Source organism: Sander vitreus, chromosome 12, assembly GCF_031162955.1.
Source record: "Sander vitreus isolate 19-12246 chromosome 12, sanVit1, whole genome shotgun sequence".
NCBI lineage: Eukaryota > Metazoa > Chordata > Actinopteri > Perciformes > Percidae > Sander > Sander vitreus.
This window is the reverse complement of record NC_135866.1, coordinates 19,312,920-19,334,942: the sequence shown is the minus strand read 5'-3', so window position 1 is coordinate 19,334,942 and position 22,023 is coordinate 19,312,920. Positions and strand designations below refer to the sequence as shown.

General features: G+C 38.7%; 1 protein-coding gene across 2 annotated transcripts in view; it reads left to right on the top strand.

The window, feature by feature from the left end:
- piezo2b (piezo-type mechanosensitive ion channel component 2b) overlaps positions 1–22,023 on the top strand; it is an 85,185-nt gene that overhangs the window by 8,473 nt on the left and 54,689 nt on the right. For both annotated transcript variants that reach the window (XM_078264367.1, XM_078264366.1), the window contains exons 3-7: positions 5,248–5,373; positions 11,257–11,299; positions 14,171–14,333; positions 17,888–18,161; positions 18,762–18,975. In XM_078264367.1, the coding sequence (XP_078120493.1) occupies positions 5,248–5,373; positions 11,257–11,299; positions 14,171–14,333; positions 17,888–18,161; positions 18,762–18,975 (820 nt within the window). The remainder of the gene's footprint in view (positions 1–5,247; positions 5,374–11,256; positions 11,300–14,170; positions 14,334–17,887; positions 18,162–18,761; positions 18,976–22,023) is intronic.

The window sequence follows — 22,023 nt, the reverse complement described above, 5'->3', positions numbered from 1 at the left end:
CCAGATCTTACATACACTCGATTAAAAAATTACATTTTAGGCTTAGGTTTGGTTTATTTGCACAGATAAGGTCCATATAGATACAAACTAAACACACAAGCTGTGATGTTGAGAAAAGAAACCCCTATAAGCCTGTAAAATATCTTTCAGAGAAATAAAAGAGAAGAAAATTGAGATGAGGGCTGTTTTTGATAATGGTTAACCACTGCAATTATCGAAGGGGGATATAAAAGTTGCTCCTAATGCTCCACTGATTCCTTAGATGGGTTTCATTTCATAATACCATGATGTGCGTGCATTTGACAAGTGTTATTGTTTAAATTAAGACGTTGTGAAGGTTAGTATTTAAGCTCTTTGGTATTTTGGTTTTTTGGTGAGCGGCCACTCATCCTCTAAATATAAATCACAGTGGACCTCTGAGGCTGAGGTTTTTGAGAATGAGGTGACTGTTCTCCGTAAGGGTGATGAATGTGGGATTGCGGTTGGCAACTTTAGCCGCGCCTTTATGCACTCCCCTCGCCACGAAACACTACACATAATATGGGTTTCTGTAGGAGACCACATGCAGTGTTTAATAATACATAAACCCATATTGGTGGAGGGAGCAACATCCAGTCCAAGAGCCGTCTCTGCTCGTCTTCAGCTGAAATAACAATCAGGAAGTAAAGGAGGAAGAGAGGGAGAGGAGTGAGCAGAGAAAGTGGACCACTTACACTCTCATCAATAGTTAAAGAGAGAAGTCTTCTAGTAAAGCTCAGTGTTCATGTATCTGATAGCTGTTGACTTCAAACGTGGATCAACACATGGCAGTTACAAGGTCTTTTTTTAAATATGAAAACATTTCTGTCTTATTAGTCTAAAACAGGAAGTGTACCTGTAGCCAAAATGCCCTGTGCACCTAATTAAGATAATGCAGTATTGCAAAAATATATAATAGACACTTCAACACCAACAAGACATAACAAATTAAACTTCAAGTGAAAGTAAGGCAGCTTAAACATTTTTAAGATGTTTGTAGCCACACAAATAATGTCAATTTTTCTGGATTATAAGACTTTACATTTCACATAAAAGTTAATTCAGTGTGTATTTAAAAGTAATATACAGTTTATAACCCCATTCTCCCACTGGAAGGCAATTCCACCATGGTACTACTTTTATTATCTTAAGATGTTAACATGGTATGGAGTACAAACAACATATTTAATATGGCACAGAACAATAGCGCTCAGCTAGAATGATGTGAAAAAAGGAAGAAATTACTGGAAAAAATCTTGAAGATGGCACCTGCTTTCTGTTTGGTTTATCTGACTGTCCTTTCATCCATTCATTTATTTTCCACTGCTTATCCAGGGCTGGGTTGCGGACAAACAGATAAATGGTTTAAATAATACATAATACAAATTACTATACTAATAATACAAATTATTTTGCTTGACATTTAAACAAAATGTGATACTCTGCTGTGTTGTCATTAAAATGGTTGCAGACCCTCTGATTCTAGCCGTTAACACCTTCCAGTAACCTTTTGGATTCTGGTGTTGCCAACTGTAAAGCTGAAAGGAAACCCTTCACAGCCGATATCTTGGAGTTGTCATAATTCCTTTTGGTACACAGTCATTCACTAATGTTTGCATTTAGAGTTGAGAATGCAAACATGAATGCATTTAGGGAGTTCGGGTTTCCCCCAAACAGATGTTTCCTGGCAGAACAGGTGGCACAAGTTTCGAAATTAAATCAACAGAAAGAAAGCAACCCTTGTATGCTAATAATTAAAAGGCTGTTGCATAATTTAAAATAACTCATAGCATTTAACACATATTTGAACCAGGCTATATGTTTATTTGCCACAAAAAAAATGTTATGTATTCAAAATAAAAGAGCCAATCCACAAAACAATGTTTGAAGCAGGCAGAACAACCTCTTAAATGCTGTGCAGATCATCCACTATAATTATTATTATAAGATCTCATTGAAGCATTCAAGCTTTTTTTTGTCTAGGAGGCCCTGGATGTGAACAGAAGGTGACAGCTTATGTTCATGTAACCTTTTACCAGAAATTGTTGTGTTAACTACTGTATAGAGTTGTCATGTAAAGAAGCAAAAACACAATAGAAGGGAATATCATGCATGTAAGTTGCCACAGGCGCATGTAGTATTAGTTATTCTTCTAGTACAACACCTGCCAGGACATCTGTCTCCCTCACCTGTCTGTCATCAGGGAGGGGAACTACCAGCTGACAGAGCCACAGTATGAGGACGTTTCAGTGAGCACAGTCTTAGTAACAGGATTATTTTTGACTGATTATGAAATGAAACTATAATCATTATTTATTTTAGGTAAATATTTGTCAGATTATTGAAGGAAAAATAATTTAGCTTGGGTGCCACGCCAGTTTATAGAGTTTAAAATAATTGAATTAGAATGATTGTGAAATCATTGCCAACATTTATTTGTACTGTAAATTATCAATTGTCCATTTAACTTCAGATTGTATACAGTTAAGAATAAAATGTCATTTTAAAGTAATTGCTACACTGTGGTATTAATTATACAGCGGTTATAATCTTAAGCAGATAATCAGAATCTGAAGAGTAACAATTTGACAGTTATCTCCTCCCTCCTGGCATTTATTGTGTATGAAAACCATCCAAAATACACACTGACAGTACAAACATACAAAGATACACAACTAATTGTGCAGAAACTCTTTACATTTTTGAATCAATTGTTTTAGAGAGAGTTAAGAGAGGGGTTGGGCTAAATTCAGTGCTTTGTTTTGATGGTCTGTTTCATTTTGTCTGCTGAATCTTAAAGGACATGCAGCAGTTAAATTGGTAAAGTTAAGTAAACCAAATGTTAGACATGAATAATTCATTAGGTGTAATTTGCAGTGCTGTGTGCCCAAGGATATGACAGTATACAAGACTCCAATCCTAACTGGAGACAAACAATATCTTGTGCAACTTGTTGTTTGTGATTTACTCTCTAATGTCGTAATTGCACTATTTGGCTTCATATCCCCTTGAAGGCATTCAATTCTCCGTGGAGGTGAACAACATCTAAACTGTTGCTCTCATATGGGCAGCAGGCATTTTAACAGCTTTTACAGTAGGTGCTATATGCCTTGTTGAATGGGCACCGACATGACAATTTTCCTTTGGGGAGTCTTTTAGTAACTGTTGTATGAATTTGTATAAATATTTGATGTTATGGATGATTTATCAGGTTTATGTTTTAGCTAGTAGACTTCTAACAGAGGGTGTCTGGTGTATTTATCGTACTTTTTTTTAAGAACTGAGGCAATTTTCTATTTTTGTATAGTCTGGCAGGCAGTGGTAGAAGAAGCACTTACTTAAATAAAAGTAGCAATACCACAGTATAGAAATACTCTGTTAAGTAAGTATTAAGTAAGCATCACTAATATTGCACCTGGTAAAGGTGGAACTAATTTCATCTACTTTATATACTGCCAGGTAGCAGTATACATGGTGATTTATAAATTGATTAAGATTTTGTATTGATAATATGAATCTACAAAGTAGAATAGTGGCTTTTAAAAAATGTAGTCTACAGTAGTAGAAGTATAAAGTAGCATAAAATGGAAATATGCATGTAAAGTACCTCAAAATTGTACTTGAGTACAGTACTTGAGTAAATGTACTAAGTAACATTCCATCACTCCTATCCAGGACATTTTTTTCAAAAAGACCATATGATTGCATTGAAAACATTTCATTGGCGCACTCTGACACTGTGATTTTGCAACAACATGTGGTTAAATTAGGTCTTTATGTTGTCAAATGGATATGATTATCTGATTGATAAGGGAAAAAGCAGCAACTGTTAAAAGGGAACAATGCCCTCTGTTTTAGAAACCTTTAAAAAGTACTCTTGGGACGGCGCTGAGACTGAATAACGAAGCGAAGCAAAATATTGATTCAAGATGAGTGTCAGGCAACCAAGACCGATCATCAACGTCACACAACAAAAATGCTGTATTACAAATAGGAAAACGAGCCAAAGCGGTTGTGTTGTCCAGTGCCTTTGGACCAATTTGGATGCAGAAGCTCGCTAACAGTCCTCATACCTCCGTATTTACAAGCATTCTTTTCCCTCTTTGTGAAAGCCCAGGGAGTTACAATGGGAAATTAGCACAAATTGTTTTCACTTCAACATTTAATTCGCCTGCCATGATCTGTTGTTGCACACATTTAATTAGGTTAGCCCTCAATGGCCTGAGGCTCAGCAGTAGCTTCACCTTAGCCAGGATATTGTGCAATACACTATAGTAAAACTGTTATATGTTCCCCGCAAGGATGCAGTAAATTTAATGAGATGGAGATGTTGCCCTGTGAAGAACCAGTGGACCAAACTGTGCAGATATGTGGGACAATTCAATCTTTCAGGGCTTATAAAAGGCATTACTGTCATTTCTTCATCAAAGAAGAATCCCATCAAGCTTGTTCTTCCCTGAGGATGAACATTTTCACAAACGAGAAATCCTACTGTAGAGAATTATCACCATAACAACTCCTGAAATTATCCCAAATACCCGTAGGTGCACTATAAAAGCCATGTGTTGAACAGCTGTGGAAGCTCTCATCCTTTCCTCCCAGGATCAGTAATGTCCACTGACAGCTGTATTCTTTACCTACATTAAAGAAAGACACTGTGTCAGTCAACACCTACACATATGTTGCTCTTATCGTCTTGGACAGTCAAGTCATTTCTTGCGAACATAAACTGCCACTAAAGCCAAGAAATCAAAGAATCTAACCGGATATACAAGCTGGTTTTGTTCCTTGTACGATGAATTAGAAAGAATTAGAGTTCTTGTGGTCCACCAGAATGTTTATTTGACTTTTTAACAGAAATAAGATTTGCTGTATAGTAGTGTTGCCAGTTCTTGACCAGTATGTATTATGATCCCCCTTGGGTGCTCTCCCAGTCCCAGTTTTTTTTAAAACTAATTCATTCAAAACAGCTCCAGACTTCACAGCTGATCACATGAATATGGATCGTTGTTCGTTTGCTCTGTCCTAAGAGCGCTATCAGAATTCAGAAATACCAGGAGCTTTTTAATGTTGCACAAACCAAAAAGTCAGATTTCAGTCAGTTCTCTGTGAGTAAAAAGTACCAGCAAAGAGACTTTTTCTGGGTTTCAGTACATGAACGGCAGAAAAAACATGTGTAAACTGAGTGGTGTTGGTGGTGAACTCACTGTAGCCGCTCTCCTCCTCCAGGCCACACAGGGCGTCTGCTGCAGTCCCTATGCTTCACCAGTATGTCCTTCCTGCTGCTCCACATCATCTATCAGATTACCGTCAACAGCCTCCTGGCCGGGAACTCCATCACCTCTGACTTCAACTGTGAGTACAGTACACTGCCGCCTTTATTGTCGAGGCTTAAAGGTAGTGATGTTTGTTGTGTATGTTGAAATCAAAGCGACTTGCAGGTCGAGAATCTACAAAGAACCTGCAGAATGGACTTGGCTGATTTCAATTTTTGCTGTGTTCAAACCTTTTAGAAGACGTACACGAAGACACTTGTTTTTAGAAAAGTCAACAGACTAATATAGCCACAATCAACCCCTTTAAACTAAGTTTTTAATGTTGGTTTAACTGTGACAGTTACATCCTTGTCTCATAAAATAATTTTTATATACAACAAAATGATTTTGCCAAAAACGTTTTCAAGCCAAATTGTTGCCTGGATTATATTCATTGTCCATACCAGTAGTGTTAGATACATACAAAGATGGGTGGGGTGGATGGTGGGCGTACTGGTAGACTTTGACACTTATATATTAAACAAGATCACCCTCTCTCCTTAACTTAAACTAAGTACTGTAAGAGCTTAAAGCTGGATTTATAATTGATGCAAGGGGATGAAGGAAGTCATGTTGTAGATACCAAGGGCATAGGTTTAGATTTATAGTTGAATGTCTGATTTCCCATGTTTATAACACCCCGCAACACTAGATGAATGCATTGTACATTAATTGGATTGTATCGTCCTTTAATAGTGACTGTGTTAACATTCTTTTAGTGGTTGGGCTGGTCCGCCTTGTTTAATGTCTGAATATGAAAATATTGGGTGCAGTTGCCATATTTATGTTGTTTGATTTCCTGTGAGAGAAAGCGACAATTGTCGAAGATTTGACGTGGAACTGTCTTTGCTAGATTATTGTTACTGAAAACAAGAAAATTACTGACTTTTTTTCCAACTTGTTTCATGTTGCTTTCACTCTTAACAACCTCTACTGGCATCAGAGGAAACACAGGCAGCCCAAACTGACCAGCCACAGTTTTATTAGGCTCCCATGTGGTATCCATCGTAGCCATGTGTAGCCGTCATAGCCCTTGAGTGTGGTTACATTTTTTAGGTGGTGCACATCAGCCACAATGCAGCCTATGGCGTTCCAAGGAAGCTTACCGATGTTGCCGTCGTAGGTATGACATAACCCCTTGACACAAAAGTATAAATTAATTTTAAACATAACCATAAAAACATTAAAACCATGCTTCAGTTGCCATAAGTGGATATTTTAGAGTATACTAATTAAAATTGCTGTCATTGAACATTTTACAGATATGTATGAACATTTTGCGACTTTGCAGATACATTTACGAAATCTTTTTCTCATTATGTCAATAAAATACCTAATACATGTGGCATTATATGTCTTTTCAGTATATTAAGTATATGCATTTATTTTTTAGGTGACAGGGTTAGACAGTTGCCACAAAGTGCCATGAGAACATACAGTTTAAGGTGGTCCAAACAAGAATCAAGCCCCCCCATCCCTGACAAGTCACTCACCATGAGAACTCAAGTAAGACGGTGAGATCTCTACTTGTTGGGCCACATGTTCATGACTGACTGTGTGCACATGTGTCCCATCTATCACAGAGGCAGTTATGTGCTTAAGCTATTGATGCAGTATCACAGAGTTGTATACCACCAGAGAAGGTGTAGCGGGAACGTTTCCAAAACTAAGTGAACATGTTTCATTTGCAGTAGAAGGTAAAATATGCTCTCTAATAATGATTTACAATTTATAGAAACATCCAAATCTTATTGCATTTTGTCACATCATGAAGATTTATGAATGCAACACATTCCTCAATGTAATTAGCTTCCTTGCGCCATATGGCGACATAGAAAAAAAATAATACTTTCTTGCTGCCAGTAAAGTAAACACTGTAAGCTACTGACTCAGTATTTGGAAGGTGTTAATAGTTGGCCTTGGGCTTCTCATGAAACTCTGTATCAAACTATAAAATGTGTGTCTAGACGGGACAGACCCTGACCTTGTGTTCTAATGACTTGTTCTTTCTAATGGAGGTAACTCGCCTTCCATCGTCGAAGTCCAGCCAACTTTGCTCAGGAGGCAGAACGGACCTTATCGCCTCAGGCAGAAACACAGAGCCGTTCAGAGAGGGTAGACTAAATATTTTTTCCTAAAGGACGGCAGTTTTTGGCAGAGCAAACCCATTGATTGATTGGTTGCTTCATTGATGTTTTAAGTATATATCAGAAAATACGAAATCCAATGGATAAATGGTTTATAAATAAAAATGGTTTATATAAAGGTTTTCTGGCTACGTTATGCACTCAAGGCACATGAATGCACCGCATCTTTCTGGTGTCCATGCTGAGTATGGTCTAGTTATCTGTAGGCTAAGTGAAAGTAGTCAGGTTTTGGTTTCAGACTATGTATCATGAAGCTCCATTGGCATTTTAATGAATAACATCTTGATAACTATCTTGAGTCATTATCTGCAACATTTAACAGTAAAGTCCCTGTATGAGTGCTGGGCTGCTCAGGAATAAAGTGAACAGCTGGTGGATCCTGGCTGTCATTTGACAATTAATGAGGCACCGGGTGGAGAAATATAACGTCACACACTCATGATGAAAAAACTTCATATTGAGCTAAAGAACCACTAAAGAATGTCATTAATAAATCACAAAATGTCAGTATTGTGTTGTGGCATTGCTGACATTACCACTATGATGACCACTGTGATGATTTGTATACATATTGTTGGATTTCTACTTCCTGAAGTTAATGTCATCCTATTTTTAGTTTTAGTTTTGGGCTGCATATGCGACAGGAAGTCCAACATTACTCTTTGTGCCCTTGATACAGCCCCTACATTCTGCCTTATCTCAGATTTCTATATCTGGCATTTAGCCCCTTGACACCCTTTTCCTTTTGGCAGCCAATTATAAACAAGGAGTCCTTCTTTGCGGTGAGGCGGTTATCCTCCCTCCAGACAACTTCATATGATTTCCCCTATTCGCTGTAGCCAAATACACCATTAGAGCAGTAAACTGAGTTGAGTTTGAATGAGAAAACATTGCCTAAAAAGACCTAAAGGCCTAAAAACACCTCCAGCTGTTCAAGCAGGTCAGTGAGTGGTCGCAAGATGAGCTGGGGTTGACTTCCTTTGGAGTCATCTGTCTTTCCTCTGTTTGTAAATGCAGTTCCCACCATGTCGAGTCAGCACAGTCATAAGCATTTGTATTAACCGTCAAAGACCACCAGATACCATATACTTTCCTGTGATTGTCTAAACTTTCTGGCAGTCATTGTCCTTAGTGGAAGCCCCCACCCATCTGGAGATTAAGAAGTTTAAAATAAACCATAAAAAAAGGATTTGCACGTTTTGATTTGAACCATATCTGATGGAAATGGATATTTCACCAGCTCATAAGGAGTAAACGTCCTGTTGAATGGCTATTTTGCAACCAGTTCCTCAGGGATGATCTTCATTAAGTCACATAGATGCCATTGTTGACCTTTAATGCCCTCCATATCCACACATATCCTGCTTACCATTCCCCGAATGTGAGACATACTGAATTCTCCCTCTGCATACTGATTGTCCGATTACAGTCATAATGTGCTGAAATGTTGACGCTGCATATCGCCAGTCTCTGCGGAAAAGGGCAACTGGCATTAGGCCCCAGAGATAGAAGAGCGAGTGCAAAGAAATCTTGTGCTGAGAGGTTAACGGTGCAGCAAGTACAAAGGGTGTTTTATGATGTTCACATAAAGTCTGAGGACAGGTATTTTTGGTGCTCAGCTTGGGTGGACGGCAGCCTCGCCTCGACGGGCAGAAAGTCTCACACTCTTTTCCAGAAGTCTCCATGCTGAGTTCAGGCTTTATTACACAGTATCCTCTTCTCATCCTATGGATCATACTGGCCTGTCTTTACATCTGGCATTCCTCGTGTATATCGGTTTCCTCTTACACCTGTGAGCTCAGTTTGGGCTGAGTGAAGTAAGGTGTTGCAGATGTTTCAACTTGGGATTTACTGAAACAGACTCTGTTTTGCCTGTTGTCACTCATTACAACAACATCAGTGGACCTTATCTCCTCACCTCCTGTGAAAGGTTCTGCATGCCCCTCACCATGTTCGCTTAAGGTTCTTTGGCTTGTAAATGACACAGTAGTTTGACCAGAGGCCCCAACACTTTAAAGTGAAGAGTTAATATAATATGCCACTTGCTGGTTGGCATTACATTTACTGACACTAATGCTTAAAACCTCTCCCACCAACCCAATTTGTTTATGTCAGCTTGTATGGTATATATTTTCCTTTTTGTTTTTGTCCCCAAAATAAAACTGCATTGTGCTCTTTTAGACCACTACGAGACAGAATGATTCCAAAACAAACTCTCAAAACAGCTTAATATACCATTGTCTTATCAAGGTATATGGTTAACATGTTAGCTAACAGCTAACTACTGAAACTTCCAGCAGACTCAGAGCAATATGCCCATTTCATTGGAGTCATATTTCTTGCTAACCTTCTGGTTTAGCCTTCACCAACTCCTAAGAAAAACCCCTGAGTCTTCAGCTTGCTAGCTACATGTTTGACTTCCCTTACCAGCAGCCCCCACCAGGTATTGTATTTGCTTATCTGATATTGTTGACTGCCCATGGTTTAACTTGGGGTTAAAGTAAGTTAGTAAGACCCAACCATGTAGTCTGTGTACAGGCTATTTCACCAAAACAATGAGCTTAAAGCAGTTAAATGCTGAAGCCGATTGAGTGTTATTCTTAGCAGGTTTGGAATTATTAACGACTCTATTACATTACACTCTACGCTCCGTACATGTGGAGCCCTGGATCTAAGTTAGTACAACAGAAGAAAGCAGTTACATAGTATGCGTTTTTAAGTGGCTGTACTCAAAATGCGCGTGGAATTTCCTCCACGCGGCTTTACGTATATTTTTTTTACGGCCCAATGCACTGACATGCACGTGCGGCCAGACCGGCTATCAAAACAAATATCAGAGAAGCTCGGATTACAACCCACACAGAAGGAGTGTTACTTCATTCTCTGCTCAGGATGCCATTACTCCACCATATCTTTGCATAAAAAATATTTGTTTGCTGCTATATTAATGTGCTGGATATCAAGTACAGCCCCTTTAACTACTAGACCCCAGAAGAGAGAATGTTTGTTCATCTTCATCATTATCATCTTTGTCGAGTAAAGAATACTGATTGTTTTTCTATTGTATATTTTCCTGGGGCGCCTTGATAGATCCCTGAGTAGAGCTTGTACCGTTATGAGTCCTTACTGCAGTGGCCTGAGTTCCAGTCTGGCCCAGGGCCTTTTGCTGCACGTCATCACTTCTGGTGAATTTTTATGAAATGATTGTGGTCTTGATTGAAGTCATATCACCTAGCTCTGGATAATATACCACAATGCATTGCTGCATACTTATAATAATAACTGATTTGTATTTGTTGTGTGTTGCAGCACAGTTCAGACAGTCACAGCACTGCCTGTCCTCCATTACTGAGTACAACAGTTCAGTCGGAGGACGGCTGTGAGTGAAAGTGTTTGATGTCAGAGGTTATGTCAGGGGTTAGTCATGTGGGCTCCTCCCATCACAGATGTTTTGATTGTTGAATTTATTTTTTTAAATTTCAGGTACCCACTGACCTCCACACTCATCTCATCTACATTTACCCGACCACACAACACATAACATCTGTGATAGTGAAGCTATTCGTGCAGCTGTTTTATTCACTGATGCGTAATAAAGAAACAACAGCGTTTGTACTGAAAGTCCATTACCGTTTATTCACCTTGAGTGGAATTCAGAGTTTCCTGTTTCTGACAAAATTTCCCAATAGTGTGACTCATTCCTTTACTGTAATTAAAAGTGTATTTTTTTACCAAACAATATCCATATTCACTAACTGACTTCATGTTTTGTCCAGGTTCTGCGTGGGAGAAATCCATAAGACAAATTGGCTTTGAGAGGTAAGATAATGATTATTAAAAACACTTTCACAACAAATGCATTTATTCAAGTAAACTAATGATACTGTTACCTTTTGACAATATATTTATTTATTTTATGTTATTGTATAATTCATATAGCAAGCTTGATGAAATCCAGAATATAAATCCCTTCAAGTACCCCGAAAAAAAACTGAGCATGAGCCTTTCTCCCAGTTGGGCAATCCAGATGCTTTTTGAGAAAGTGATAAGACTGTTTGCTGATGAGAGGGAGGGTCCGCAATATGACAACGGAAAATGTGTCTTTTTTTAAAAAAAATTCAGAATCAACAGCAAGTTTACAATTTAAATATTTAACTCACCTGTCATAGATCAGACATGTCGTTCTATTCCACTGTAGAAGGTTGCATTGTCTGTGCACAGAGTCCTAAATATAGCAACCCCACAATAACATTAAACACCACTTTTTGCATTTAGCTGCACTGGCCCGTCATCTGACAAGGTTTATAAATGCTCCTAACCTGTCCCTGTGTGGATTCTTAATGAACGCTAAACCCAGTTAGGTCGAACAATCAGTTGACAGGCCTATTTTTCATAGCTTTTGCCGTTGTGTCTGTCTCCTCACACCCCCATGATCGTGTTAGATGTGGTTTTCTAAGTACGGGAATGTCCAAACTCAGCCACATCCTTTTTCCAGTACTCAACAGCCCTTGGTGAATAGTATACTGTAAGTGGCGGAGCGCAGAGCAAAGAGCCATAAACATTTTATCCTGCCTGCATTTACCTGTTTGTGTTGAGGATCATATACAATATACACAGTATTTACAGCGGTATAGCTGCATGCTTTCCCCCTTTTACGGCCTGAATGGAGGAAATGCAGAGTCAATGTCTATAGGAATCTCATGAGAATTCACAGTCTTTTCACCCAGACAGATCCTTTAGTTTTGTCAAGCTTGACCCTTTCAAATCCTTATAAACACCAAATAGTTATATGGTTGAGAACATATTTTGTTGTCTCTGTATTTTTAGGTTATCTCCAATGCCTCATGAGTAATTACCCCTGCAGCCTGAGGCAAAAAGAACAGGTCTTAGCACTGCTGATTTTATTGTAATATTCTCACATGATAAGCGGGGGAAAATAGGAGTCATTAAAGTTGCTGGCTCAACCTTGTCTGGCTCTGACGGTTTCCATCTCTTTCATTCAAATGAGGATGCACGAAGCTTCACAACAATAAAGCACATGGAAACAGACGTCCTTGATTAGATTAAACTGGCCAACAGCAGCCAAAGGCCCAACTATGTATCCGAGTATGCGTTTTCCATCGTGTTGATTAGCTCTGTGTTTTCAACTTGTTAACTTTTATAAGCTTTATAAACCATTCAAGGCCAGAATGAAATTGATTCTGTTTGAAATGACCAGGCGCTTTATAACCAGATCCAAACATTTGGTCAACTTCTTCTCTGCAGCCTGCGGCGCAGAATCAACAGTATGTTTTGTTTATTGTAAAGAAAACCCTTTGGTGGCCAAACACAGGATGCGAGTGCAATTGTTGTAAAACTGAAATAGAAATTGGTTTGGATGATAAAAGTGAGTTTTAAAGGTTTAAAAAACCTGCTATCCATTTCAAGGACATTTTTTTATTTGCTTTAATTGTACATGCAATCATGACACCTCATAAAACTTGTCCTCGGGCAGCATGAATACATCTCACTGGATTATTTGAAGCCTGACGTTTCTGTAGCTGTCATGGCAACAGTCGGCCGCCACTGTTTAGCTTCCTGTTTGAGCAACCCTTTTGATATTTAGTTAGAGGTGAGCAGACTAATCAAATAACAAATGTTACAAAAGCTTTGTTTGCTCACGCCGATATAACCACAAGACATCAAACAATGTTATATTTTAGTCGAATAATGAAAAACACTGTGTAGAGCAGAACTGGGGTAAATATTATTTGCGTATACATTATTCATTTATTAATAAATTATCTGCACACAGTTTTTGATGGGAGGAGAATTTAGATTGTGTCAGGTAAGATGTCAATAGACATCATCATACCTTAAGTAAGTTAAGGTTAAATTCAATCTGGAAAATCTAAAGTAGATCAAACCCTATTTTTTGCAGTTTAATGAAGAAAAAGAGAGTTTATTGTTTACACAACCTTGTTATGAACAAAGGATGCAATTTTCAAGGGAGTAAACATGTTTTTCACACTTCAGTAAAAACTCTCATGGCCCTTTTGTTTGAATGGAATTTCACTCACTTGTTAACGGCAATACTTTTTAAACCGGCAAGCCTGATTTCATTAAAGTGGGTGGTACTCCATATAAAAGCTGAAGGATTCAACACAACACATATTAAAAGAACAGTTGAGTAATGGAAAACAATCCAGATTCCCATGCATTCATGTGAACAGGTAGTGTTTTCTGAAAGATATAATTGCTGCAATAATATCCATTCTCATGAGTTTGAGTGCAGTTCCAGTCTGCATGAACACAGATTGTAGGAAAAGTAATGCTTAGTGACATGACAACTTCTGAAAGTGTTTTTTTAAGATTGTTGAACAGAGAGACATGAAAGATTGGGAGAGACCAAAGGAGATGACAAGGGTTCAAATATTCCAAGCAAGATTTTAAACCCAGCTATTTGGGATCCTGATTAACAAGCAACCACAAGTCCAAGGATTTCTTAGAAAAACTGTATCATATTAGAAGTGTTTGTCCATGAACAGTCCATGAGGTTTGTTGTACTTATTTTCCATCTTTTGGTTGCGATCCTAGCCTGCAATATTGCTCCAAATCACTATTTTTGGGAGATATTGGGATTCATTCTTTCAGGAAAAGAGCGTCTGTTGTCTGTCAGTGTGGTATCCTCTGTTTTCTGTTTGTCTCCAGTGTGATCGGTGCAGATGCAGGGAACGGCATCAGAGTGTTCATCCCTGACATTGGTATGTTCGTAGCCGGCTTGGCCATCTGGCTGCTGTGTCGCAGTCTGGTCCAGAAGAGGCCGCCTGAGGACATGGCCCAGTACAACACCGACTTCGAAGCAGAGGAACGAGTAGGTGTAATTTGTGATGACATGCAATGTCCTGAAAACAGTATCTGACTTTTACATCCATCTATCTGAATTAATTTATTAGTAATTTAGTACACTAAGCTGCATTTAAAGTAGGGCTGCACACAATTGTTTATTACTGAATAATCTATACTTTTTTACAATTAATTTTAAGTTTAAAAAACATGTACAAATTATGAAAAATGGCCATTTCAAATTCTCATAACTTGTTTTAGTATCTGTCCGAAACCCAATGATATTCTATTTATGACATACATACATACATCAGATAAGGCAGCAAATCCTTACATTTTGTCGTATATAGTATTTTTCCTTGATGAAATAAAACATTTTTGACAAATTAATGTGCCTTAAGGATGGATGGATAACTTTTCACCATATAAAAACTATAATTTGCTTACATTAGCTAGACTTTACTGTGTACATTTTAAAACCGAAATAAGCAGTTATCATCAACATTATTAAAACCCCTGTTACAGTAAATATGCATTTATGCTGGAGCTGAGATTAGGGACATGACAGCTTATGCTTGGAGGTTGATAGTAACATAACATGTTTTCATGTTCTTGCATGTGAGTTTTCCAGGTGAACAGCAGTCAGAAGTTGTGATTTTCAGAGAAAGCAATAGAGAGAAGCCAAAAGGGGGGATGACATGTAAAAAAGGAGGAGGGTGTCATGGTTTTGAAAAGTTTGGGAAACTGGTGCACTAATAGAATACTTCACTTATTGTTTCAGTCCTAATTTGAAATAGACAAGTAAATAATGTGAAGGCATAGGGTATGTATCTGGATAAACATCTAAAGACTATGTACAGTGGTGTGAAAAAGTGTTTGCCCCCTTCCTCATTTCCTGTTCCTTTGCATGTTTGTCACACTTAAGTGTTTGAACATCAAACCAATTTAAACAATAGTCAAGGACAACACAAGTAAACACAAAATGCAATTTGTAAATGAAGGTGTTAATTATTAAAGGTGAAAAAAAATCCAAACCATCATGGCCCTGTGTGAAAAAGTGATTGCCCCCCTAAACCTAATAACTGGTTGGGCCACCCTTAGCAGCAACAACTGCAACCAAGCGTTTGCGATAACGTGCAATGAGGCTTTTACAGCGTCCTGGAGGAATTTTGGCCCACTCATCTTTGCAGAATTGTCCTAATTCAGTTACATTAGAGGGTTTTCGAGCATGAACGGCCTTTTTAAGGTCATACCACAACATCTCAATAGGATTCAGGTCAGGACTTTGGCTAGGCCACTCCAAAGTCTTCATTTAGTTTTTTCTTCAGCCATTCGGTGGTGGACTTGCTGGTGTGTTTAGGATCATTGTCCTGCTGCAGAACCCAAGTTCGTTTCAGCTTGAGTACACGAACAGATGGTCGGACATTCTCCTTCAGGATCTCTTGGTAGACAGCAGAATTCATAGTTCCTTTTATCACGGCAAGTCTTCCAGGTCCTGAAGCAGCAAAACAGCCCCAGACCATCACACTACCACCACCATATTTTACTGTTGGTATAATGTTCTTTTTATGAAATGCAGTGTTCCTTCTACGCCAGATATACTTGGACACACACCTTCCAAAGAGTTCCACTTTTGTCTCATCGGTCCACAGAATGTTGTCCCAAAAGTCTTGGGGATCATCAAGATGTGTTCTGGAGAAATTGAGACAAGCTTTGATGTTCTTTTTTGCTCAGCAGTGGTTTTCTCCTTGGAACTCTGCCATGCAGGCCATTTTTGCCCAGTCTTTTCCTGATGGTGGAGGCATGAACGCTGACCTTAACTGAGGCAAGTGAGGCCTGCAGTTCTTTGGACGTTGTTGTGGGGTCTTTTGTGACCTCTTGGATGAGTCGGCGCTGCGCTCTTGGGGTAATTTTGGGCGGCCGGCCACTCCTGGGAAGGTTCACCACTGTTCCATGTCTTCGCCATTTGTGGATAATGGCTCTCACTGTGGTTCGCTGGATTCCCAAAGCTTTGGAAATGGCTTTATAACCCTTTCCAGACTGATAGATCTCAATTACTTTCTTTCTCAATTGTTCCTGAATTTCTTTGGGTCTCGGCATGATGTGTAGCTTTTAAGGATCTTCTGGTGGACCTTACTGTGTCAAGCAGCTCCTATTTAAGTGATGCCTTGATTGTGAACAGGTGTGGCAATAATCAGGCCTGGGTGTGGCTAGAGAAATTGAACTCAGGTGTGGACAACCACAGTTATAGTATGTTTTAACAAGGGGGGCAATCACTTTTTTCACACAGGGCCATGATGGTTTGGATTTTTTTTCTCCTTTAATAATAAACACCTTCATTTACAAATTGCATTTTGTGTTTACTTGTGTTGTCCTTGACTTTTGTTTAAATTGGTTTGATGTTCCGAAACACTTAAGTGTGACAAACATGCAAAGGAACAGGAAATGAGGAAGGGGCAAACACTTTTTCACACCACTGTACAAGCAGAGCATTAGGGCCATAAAACTAAACTGTAGAAGTAAAACATTGCTTAATGAGAATGTTCTCATAAATATAAAGAGTAAATCTGGCCACAAACCTCAAATGTCAACAAATCCCAATTTAGACATCTTGAGACAAACTGATTTTAGATTTCTGGACCAGGAAAAGGACAAATTATTTTTCAGACTACAAGATTGTCAACATTTCCAGACTGCATTTTAGGTCTCTGACTGAATGGATGACATATATGTGTATTCACTAGCACTTAACGGTATGCAAACTAAAACCACCTTTTGACAGTCATAACTAACCAGATTTAAAAAAGAAAGAAAAAGTTTTTACTGGCTTAAGTGGCCAGTGGAGTGGCCAGTCTCTTCTCCTGCTCTATATGTAGTGTTTACATTAAGCTTCCTAAGTTGAGATAAGCATAGCAAGAGTTTGAATAGAGAGTTCCCTTTAACTGTTGATAACTTGGAATACAGCCTCTGTCCCCTTGGCAAGTCCTCCCTTCTCTTTATGACTCAGTGTAAATTAAATGCACATTCACTTTGACTGTGCTGCTCACGCTGGCACAGGTGGCATTGCTCCACATTACTAAGAAACTATCTTCTATAGAGGCTTTGTTGTGTTCATGCTTTTATTTCCATCAGTGAGCCATCTGAGCTGAAATTGTTTGATTCAAAGCAGGCTTTGTATCACCTGCTACTTTCTTTGTCTGGTGCCCTATGTGTTCTATATAAATCGCAATGGCTTACTTGTTTTTATGCCCCTATTTTATTGAGACTGTAGGAAAAGAGTGACACATAGTTGGTTAGATACAGCAGCCAAGGAAGAAGTGACTGTGTTAGATCTCAGCCAACATGTGGTTCCAGAAGAAAACATCTGCCACGGGTCGATAATCATGTCTCAAGCAGCCAAACAGACCACATGTATGTCTAGATATGCTAAACTGGAATATACACAAGGATTGTTATGCAAGTGCTACCTGTAGGGAACTGTTTTCAGTACCATGGAGAGCTCTGACCTCCAAGCTGCACCATTCATCATTCAATACTGAAATGTAACATGTTACCATAATCCCCCCCGCCCCCCCAAAAAAGGAAGAAGAGGAGAAGCTGAGTCTGGATGACAACATCCTGCTAGAGGAGGACTTTGAACGGGGTTACGAGGCTGAGGAGGATGAAGAGGAGGAGGAGGAGGAGCTGGACGAGGACGAAGAGGAGGAAGAAGAAGAGGAGGAGGAAGCAAAAGAAAGCACCAAGATGAAAATCCTGCGGCTTGTGGCACAGGTTGCGTCCAAAGTGAAGGAGAGTATCGGGAACTTGATCACCACTGCGGGGAAGGTGGTGGTCACCATCTTGTTGGGCATGACAGGTGAGCAGCTTTGAATGCTGTACAGTGAATCTGCATATTCATCTTATAGCATTACCATCTGAATATCTAAGTATTAAATTAAATACTTTGGCACCTTTTTCAGTTACTGTACTGTTGTTTTTTATTCTGTAGTAATGTACTAAAAGCAAAGCGTTTTAAAGGAGCATTTTAATCGAAATACTGAAAAAAGCGTGCTGGGATTTATTCCACACAGCTCTCAAAGACTGTTTACCCATAACGTGAAATACTTACGTTTTTTCACTGCCACATGCAACCCCTTGGGGAACCACTGCTTTAAGGTGTGCTTTTGATTGTAAGGGTGCAGTAGTGCAAAGTATATTTTAATTGTAAACTGTATTTGCAAATAATTCTTAACCGTTGTTTGAACTAGCTCCATATGTGAAATGTGAGATTTGCCACATTCAAGAAAACTGAGTGCTGTAGGGTTTTGGAATTAAAATTCAATTAACATTTCTCAGATTTAACAAAGTGTTGTGATCTATTTAGGTCAAATCAAAAGCTGACAATTATATATCATCCTGATCAGATAAGTAAACCACAGTCCACTGACTTTGTATCCACTGTTATTTATGTTTGCAGGTATAATGTTGCCCTCGTTGACCTCGGCTTTCTACTTCTTCATCTTCCTGTTCCTGTGCACCTGGTGGTCCCTCTGCCGGACCTTCGACACACTAATCTTCAGCTGCATGTGTGTCCTGATGGCCATCTTTAGCGCTGGACACCTTATTGTCCTCTACCTCTATCAGTTCCAGTTCTTCCAGGAGTCCATCCCATCAGATGATAACTACATCAGGTGAGACACATGCAGAATTAATATATATTTATAAAAATAAGAATCATTTTCACTGAAACTGTCAAAATCCTGTAATTTACAAAGTATGCTTTACATCTGTAATAATGTGCCAGGTTCAAGGTTCAAACATTAGACATCTGAATTTTTCATCAGTCTAAATCAAAAATTGTTTTAATTTGCAATATCTCTGCTTATTAGGATGCAATATAACATACAAACTGTCTCCTAAACAGCAGTGAGTGATGGTTCAATCTTGAGAAAGTTTTACTTACCAGTATTAGATCTCCTGTCTCTTTGATGAATTGTTGAAATGGTATTTCTCTAGTTAAACAGCACAAGCCCTTGCTAATGCTGTCTGGCTTCTACTAATGTGAAAGTACATGACGTGATGACAGCGCTTAGCAGCCAGAGCTCCTTTGATTTGACTGTATTTATTTCGTCCAAGGCAAGTTTGTTTAAACGATAATAAATATTTACTATTGTTACAAACAAGAAGGCAAAGGAAAAGGCAAACCCAGCTGGACAGCATATATATCAAACTCCTACTCACAGCACATCAATATCAGAAGCAGAGCTTTTAGGCACTACAACCAGTGTTGTTTTATTATGCATGAGAAAAAAAAGAGCGAGAATCAGCTGTCTGTGGCTGCAGCTGTGAAACTTGGTTGGAGTAAAGCCACATCATTGCACATCTTGCCAACATACATTAGTCACAGTTGTAATGAATACAAACTCTGTTGCAGAAAGTACCTTGAGTCACTAAGCTCATTGTTTGACTGACAACCTGGAATGCAAAGAATGCTGTTTATTTACTAATTACTGAAAAATACACATCAAGACTACCACCTGAGTTGGTTGACAAAAAAAGTGATTTTCTGCTACAGCAGGAAGGGAAGAACATTTAGCGATCTGAAATAATACTTTAGAGTTCTAATAATTTAAAATCATAAATTCCCTATTAATACTGATAAATGTATGTTTTATTTGCTTTTAATTTACCATGAAAGTCTCACTGAGACAACATGGTGCCTAAATCAGTTTACCTAATAACAATCCTCTAAATGTTATATTATTTTAACAGTTGACAATGACGGTTTTCATCTGCATCAAAATACACACACTGATAAAAGAATAATGTTATACAATAGTATGTTCATGAGGAAATTGTAATAATGTAAAATGTAATGTACAAATATGTAAAACATGTCCCATCTCACATTATTATTACATGTATTTCTTAATGGTATTTTCTTAACTGTTGTCTCAATGTAGCTGTTGCCTCACTGTAGATGTCATCTCAGTGTAGCTGTAGTCTCAGTGTAGCTGTAGTCTTACTGTAGCTGTAGTCTTACTGTAGCTGTAGTCTTACTGTAGCTGTAGTCTTACTGTAGCTGTAGTCTCAGTGTAGCTGTTGTCTCAGTACCCTTGGTGTTGTAAGGTTTTATTGATCTCAGGATTTCTCATTGAAAGCTGTGCTGCTGTGTCAGGACCGAGGTTATTTACAGCTATGCATAGATGGAATTGCCTTGTACAAACCTTTTGTCCTCACCATCATTCTCCTGGTTCAGATGGCAGATAAGGTGTGATTACAGTGCTGCATTGATGGGTGTCTTGTTAGATAACATATAAGAATGAATGGACCACACTCACACCATCTGTACAGTCAGTAATACTCTATCTAAAATGTGCATGCTCTAGTAACTTAACAGTAGGCGTACCATCTAAATCAGTGTTTCCAGCCTTGGGGTCAAGACTCCCCAAGATAAATCTGAGGGCTCAACAAATAAATAAAAGGATTAAAAAAGGTTTTATACAGAAAATCTTGTAATATTCTTTTTTATTGTGAAATTCTGGGTTCTTTGGGCCTCTAAAAATCATTAAAGTTAGAAAAATACTGAATACATTGATCTTGTGGGCCTCTAAAATACTGTAAAGTAAAATACTGAAAAGTCACCTCCTCAGGCCTCTAAAAATCTTTGAAATGAGACAAGAAAAGGAAAAATCACTGCTCAGTGCTAATCAATCACCACACAGATGCCATAAACTGGTGTTAACAGATTGACATTGCTTCATTTTAAAAAGTCATAAGGCCAAGGGGTTGGAAACCATTGTTTCAAACTAGTTACATAAATATTACAAAAAAAGCTAAATTATCAACAACATGACTCATAACTTCAATACTAACTTGTATATTTGCTTCATTTAGTTCCCAGCAGTGAATATGAGAGAGTGTGAGTCATTTTCTGAAACAGATCTTCATTTGTGTATTTGAAGTCCTAAATTTGGAAAGTTTCCCACGACCTTTTCATCATCTGCCATCTCCTTGTGTATTCATGGTGACTTTCCACAGATCTGAGGTATTTCTGTTCATCACTGTGTGGAAACTGAGGCCCAATGTAATGATAAAAGTAACACACTCTCTTCTGATCCGGCCTGTTTCCTCTCTACACACCCTCAGGCGGTCTGAGGAAAACTCTTAAGGACGTAAATATGTGCAGCCCCATTTGGACAATAGGCCACCTCAGTGCCTGCCCTAATTGTGCTTGTTGACAGTGACTTGGCCTTGCTGTTGGCCCGGTGTTGAGTGAGACTGCTGAGAGGCCTGGCTTCCACTCCACTTCCTGCTTCCCCTCCTTACAATGGAAGTCCTCAGTCATATGACCAGCGGGCTTTCCCCCAGCTGCACAAGAAACGTTCAGGAAGTGTGATGGGGTCAGAAGGGGGCGTTCACTCCTCCACATGGCATAGACAGAAAAGACTCAGGGGGCATCTTAATCTGTGTGGTTGTCACTGGAATACGTCAGAGCACTTCCCGTTGAGTAGATGATCTTTGTTCTGCTCGGAGGAAAAGCAGTGAATCGTACGGCATCCTTTGTGGTTTTCACCTCAGTGCATTTTGCAGACTCCAAAGTTAGTGTGGACGGAAATTTTCTTTAGAGCAATTTTATCTAACAAAAAGTCAGAGACTACACTTAATTTCGGAAGCTTAAGTGAGCCAAGTCAACTGTAACATACTTTAACATTGTTATTATACTAACTATTAAGAAC